Below are 5656 nucleotides of genomic sequence, written 5' to 3' on the forward strand. Positions count from 1 at the left end.
ATTTGTAGTTTTTAAACTTGTTACAATGTATAGATATATTATTTATTATTCATTTCTTTGTTACAATAGAATTTACCATCTATTTTCTGTCTCATGTCATCTCCCTTATTGCCCCATCATTCTGGTTGTTGACAGGTCAGGAGGGTCTTCACTTAAGGCCCCCATTATAATCCCCCCCAGGTCCTGATCAATCTGTCCTCCCTGCAGGGTCCATCTTGTCGTCTCTTTCCCACACTCCCCCCAGCAGCCTCTATTATCTCCTGGATTGGAGGCTCCAGATGGACACACGTCCATTGTCCGCGCTGCGCTGGGATTGGCTGCTGAGTGTGGGAACCTGCGCCGGCTCTGATCCTCACACATTATTATGCAGGGAGAGCGGTATATAAGGGGCCGTCTGCTCCCAGGCTGCAGACCCCTCACCTCCTATCTATAGAGAGGACCCTCCTGATGGCTCCTTACAGCGCAGCTACTGACCCCCTCCTCCCGCAGCCCAGAAAGGTAAGGGTTAACCCCCGCACTGTCCGCCCTTCCTTTATATGTCTCATTCCTGCTGAATCCACTTCTGACTTTGGCTCAAAAAACTGAATGAAAAACATGAAAAACCCCGTAAGGGCGCAGCCCCCGCAGTGTAACTAACCGCGGCCATGTCTTGTCTCCAGCTGAGGAAACCGGTGATAGAGAAAATGAGGAGAGATCGTATCAACAGCAGCATCGAGCAGCTGCGCCTCCTCCTGGAGAAGGAGATCCAGAGACATCAGCTCCCCTCCAAACCGGAGAAAGCCGATATCCTGGAGATGACCGTCACCTGCCTGCAGAGACACATGGCCCAGAGAGGTAAGTGTCCGCTCCGGATCCTCACAGGTGTCTGACAGCGGCTGATACATACTCTACATCTATTTATATATCTCATATTTATATATCTCATATCTATCTATCTCATATCTATCTATCTATCTCATATCTATCTATCTCATATCTATCTATCTATCTATCTCATATCTATCTATCTATCTATCTCGTATCTATCTATCTCGTATCTATCTATCTCATATCTATCTATCTCATATCTATCTATCTATCTATCTCATATCTATCTATCTATCTATCTCGTATCTATCTATCTCGTATCTATCTATCTCGTATCTATCTATCTATCTCGTATCTATCTATCTCGTATCTATCTATCTCGTATCTATCTATCTCGTATCTATCTATCTCATATCTATCTATCTATCTATCTCATATTTATCTATCTATCTCATATCTATCTATCTCGTATCTATCTATCTCGTATCTATCTATCTCGTATCTATCTATCTCATATCTATCTATCTATCTATCTCATATTTATCTATCTATCTCATATCTATCTATCTCATATCTATCTATATCATATCTATCTATCTCATATCTATCTATCTCATATCTATCTCATATCTATCTCATATCTATCTATCTCATATCTATCTATCTATCTATCTCATATCTATCTATCTCATATCTATCTATCTCATATCTATCTATCTATCTATCTATCTATCTCATATCTATCTATCTATCTGATGGTCACTGACATGTTTGTCTTTCCTCTTCTAGATGTCCAGGCCCAGAGAGAAGGCTTCTCCACCTGCCTCCAGGACTCCATCACCTTCCTGTCCCAACACAGACAGAGCCAGCTCCAGATCCAGCTGCTGCAGAACCTCCCTGGGGCTCACACTGGGGCGCTATCTCCTCCTGTATCCCCCTGTATCTACCAGATCCCCAACAAACACAGCCCCCCAGACAGCAGCCAAGCCTTGTGGAGACCCTGGTAGTGAGCGGACCCTCTTATGTGGAGACCCTGGTAGTGAGCGGACCCTCTTATGTGGAGACCCTGGTAGTGAGCGGACCCTCTTATGTGGAGACCCTGGTAGTGAGCGGACCCTCTTATGTGGAGACCCTGGTAGTGAGCGGACCCTCTTATGTGGGGTGTGGGCTGAGAGCTGTGACCCCCAGTATACCCCAGAGCTGGAGTTGGGGGGTCTTCTGCCCCCACTAATGTCTCCTCATGTGATGGGGGGGATGATGGATTATTAGTCCATCAGATGATCTGCGGCTCCTGTGTGGACTCGGCTCTATGTTATTAGAGGAGTAGTTGTCTCCTATGGAGAATCCGTCCTGTATGGACACATTGTATGGATCTTCCCAGTGATACAATGTATCCGATCAGATGTAGTGTGTACTGGCTCTATATACAGAGCGGAGGATTGTATGTAGATATCAGAGCTCCAGTGCAGAGCATTGCAGAACAATGGAGGTGAGACCTCCGGCCTGATATATACAGTAGATATTATGTATCATTCAGTGTATATAGCACTATGTGTATTCTATCTCTATACAGAGGGGGGTGTTGTGATATCCCATGATATGATGGATATAGGATTGTGTGGTCACATATTGGCCTTAGTTGTATCACAGGTTATATGTGAACGCTCCGCTGTCATGTATGTTACATGAAGATTTCTACTTTGTTACATCCTTTATTGGGTGTTTGTAATATTTGCCGTCGTCTCATATACAATGTATAATAATGTATATACAACGTGTGTTAATAAGTGCAAGACTGAGCTCAGATACATATCATTTCCCAACCTGTATCTCTCCAGCGGTGTCAAAACTACAACCCTCATCCTGCTCCTATAGCCTTTAGCTGACATAACATGATGGGAGTTGTAGTTTTGCGAAAGCCAAAAAGCCACAGGTTGGGGAACAACGTTATATAGAATGTTGTGCAAGATTTGCAGCCAGATGTATTATTTATTTATTCTATAGGGCAGTAATTCCCAACCAGTGCGCCTCCAGCTGTTGCAAAACTACAACTCTCATTATACCAGACAATATCTGTGATTACTAGTTTTTCAACAGCTGGAGGACATTTCTATATATCAGTGTTTCCCAACCAGGGCGCCTCCAGCTGTTGCAAAACTACAACACCCAGCATGCTCGGACAGCCAAAGGCTGTCCGAGCATGCTGGGGGTTGTAGTTTTGCAACAGCTGGAGGCACCCTGGTTGGGAAACCGTACAGAGATCTCTCCATGACCTATTTATACCCAGGACTGTATATATAACAAGGGGGCATCCTCTACGTCTAGAGGAAAGAAGGTTTCTACACCAGCACAGACGGGGGTTCTTTACTGTAAGAGCAGTGAGACTGTGGAATTCATGGGGAACTCTGTAAAAGAATATAAAAGGGGTCTGGATGCATTTTTGGAGAATAATATCATTACAGGTTATGTATAATAGATTTATAGGGACAGAACGTTGATCCAGGGATTTATTCTGATGCCATATTTGGAGTCGGGAAGGATTCTTTACCTCCTCTGGATCAACTCAGTAGGGACTCATTAGGGTTATAGGTTGAACTCGATGGACTCCGGTCTTTTTTCAACCTTATGAACTATGTTACTATGATAATTGAAAGATTATCCCTGTATATTCTCACTGAGGATGTAACATAAGAACCTATTCAGTATCTAATTGTACTGTGCACAGCGCCCCCTACAGTTCACTATTATTAGTGGTCAATGTCCTGTTTAGGATATTGTATTATGGGAATCTCATAAGTTATCAGATATTTTAAATTCTATGACTTCTTGTGTATTGAGGTTGTATGTTTAATGATTTGCTTATATTATAGGTAGAGATGAGCGAACTTACAGTAAATTCGATTCGTCACGAACTTCTCGGCTCGGCAGTTGATGACTTTTCCTGCGTGAATTAGTTCAGCTTTCAGGTGCTCCGGTGGGCTGGAAAAGGTGGATACAGTCCTAGGAAAGAGTCTCCTAATACTGTATCCACCTTTTCCAGCCCACGGGAGCACCGGAAAGCTGAACTAATTTATGCAGGAAAAGTCATCAACTGCCGAGCCGAGAAGTTCGTGACAAATCGAATTTACTGGAAGTTTGCTCATCTCTAATTATAGGGTCTGCAATATTTGCAGCATATGTTAGAAAGTGATATATAACAGACTGTGTTCTGCAATATAATAATATAATACTTAATAATAAATATATATATAATTATATAATGATATACAACTTAATAATATATACATAATTATATAAAAATATAAAATAATAATTCTTATCTGTATTACTCATTGTTGCCGTGTGACTGTTTATTGTTATTCGTGAACAATGTTCGATTGTCAAATATATTGAGACGAGTTGTGAACAATAAAATGAGTTATTATTCATCCATTGTCATTGGTTTTAATATGATGTTACGTTGATTATATCCTTGGCCCATCCCCCACCATTTTTTTGTTATTTTTTTGTTTTTCTTCTCCTCCCACCCATAAGTGTTGACATAATAACCCACCGGCAGAAATGGGGCTGTAGATGAGAGATGGGGGGGGGGGGGGGGTCATATTAAAGGGGTACTCCGGCCCTAAGACATCTCATCCCCCCCCTATACAAAGCATAGGGGATAAGATGTCTGGCTGCGGGGGTCCCGCCGCTGGGGACCCCCGCGATCTTGCATTCGGCACACACCTCTTTGAGCTGCACGCCGCGCTGCCAGCTCACAAACTGCCGGATGGCGACCATGGGGCCGGAGGATTGTGACATCACGACTCTGCCCCTGTGTGACGTCACCCCCGTCCCGCTATGCAAGTCTATGGGAGGGGGCGTCACGCCCCCTCCCATAGACTTGCATAGCGGGCGCGGGGGGTGACGTCACACGGGGGCGGAGTCGTGACGTCAGGGTACTTCAGCCCTGTGATCGGCCGGTGTACCCCTTTAAAGGACATCTGCTGTGGAAAACACTTCTCCCCTATCTACAGGATCGGGGATAAGTGTTTGATCGCGGGGGTCCGACCGCTGGGACCCCCCATGATCTCCTGCACAGGGCCAGGGCTCTGCCGCAGCTCTCCCATGCAGGAGGCACGCCAGCCGCAGCCGCATGTAACTCTATGGGAGAGGCGGAGAGGCAGCGTTCTCTCCCATAGAACTGTATGGGGACGGGGAGGGGAGGGGGCTTAACCCTTGACCTCTCAGGTCGACGCTATGCGCATTAGTGCTATGCTGGGGCCCCATTTAGGAGATTGCGGGGGGTCCCAGCTGTCGGACCCCCCGTGATCAAACACTTATTCCCGATCCTGTAGAAAGGGGATGAGTGTTTTCCGCTGCAGTTGTCCTTTAAAGGGGTTATCCAGGAAAAGAAAAACAGAGATGATTTTTTTTTTCAAAAACAGCGCCACCCTTGTCCTTAGGTTGTGTGCGGTATTGCAGCTCCGTTCCATTGAGATGAATGGAATCAAGTTGTAATACCAGACACAACCTGAGGACAGGAGTGGCGCTGTTTTTAGGAGATTTAGCTCTATTCCTGGATATGGCCTTTAATGGGTTGGCTCGAGGACCTATAAATGAAGGACCCTGAGCCCACGCCTCTCTGGGAAGCATGCCAATGGCTATTAAATGGATTCTGTAGTCAGTACTGAGCCCCCTCTAGGACCCCACACAGTGCAGAGGATTATTGTCCTATTTGGTGTCCAGTATGATGGGATCTCATGGGGATCACGACCCAACATCCTCCATCCCTGGAGACCAGAGGGATTGTACCCACAAGATGTGCTTATCAGTCAGGAGCCAATTGTTATTCATTAGACCAGTGTTT

The 5656-nt window shown here is 45.0% G+C and overlaps 1 protein-coding gene across 1 annotated transcript; it reads left to right on the forward strand.

The window, feature by feature from the left end:
* The first annotated feature begins 232 nt into the window (after nucleotides 1–232).
* Nucleotides 233–3794, forward strand: LOC130294525 (transcription factor HES-5-like). The gene is made up of 3 exons (XM_056544453.1): nucleotides 233–498; nucleotides 660–834; nucleotides 1597–3794. The coding sequence occupies exons 1-3, from the start codon at nucleotides 448–450 to the stop codon at nucleotides 1812–1814; spliced, it is 444 nt and encodes a 147-aa protein (XP_056400428.1). The 5' UTR covers nucleotides 233–447; the 3' UTR covers nucleotides 1815–3794.
* Nucleotides 3795–5656: the final 1862 nt, after the last annotated feature.

The sequence above is a fragment of the Hyla sarda genome, chromosome 10 (assembly GCF_029499605.1).
Source record: "Hyla sarda isolate aHylSar1 chromosome 10, aHylSar1.hap1, whole genome shotgun sequence".
Classification (NCBI taxonomy): Eukaryota; Metazoa; Chordata; class Amphibia; order Anura; family Hylidae; genus Hyla; species Hyla sarda.

Coding starts and splice junctions, on each gene's coding strand:
- LOC130294525 (XM_056544453.1), top strand. CDS start 448: ATGGCTCCTTACAGCGCAGCTACTGACCCCCTCCTCCCGCAGCCCAGA. Junction 499..659: donor TCCTCCCGCAGCCCAGAAAG/GTAAGGGTTAAC, acceptor TCTTGTCTCCAG/CTGAGGAAACCGGTGATAGA. Junction 835..1,596: donor GAGACACATGGCCCAGAGAG/GTAAGTGTCCGC, acceptor TTCCTCTTCTAG/ATGTCCAGGCCCAGAGAGAA.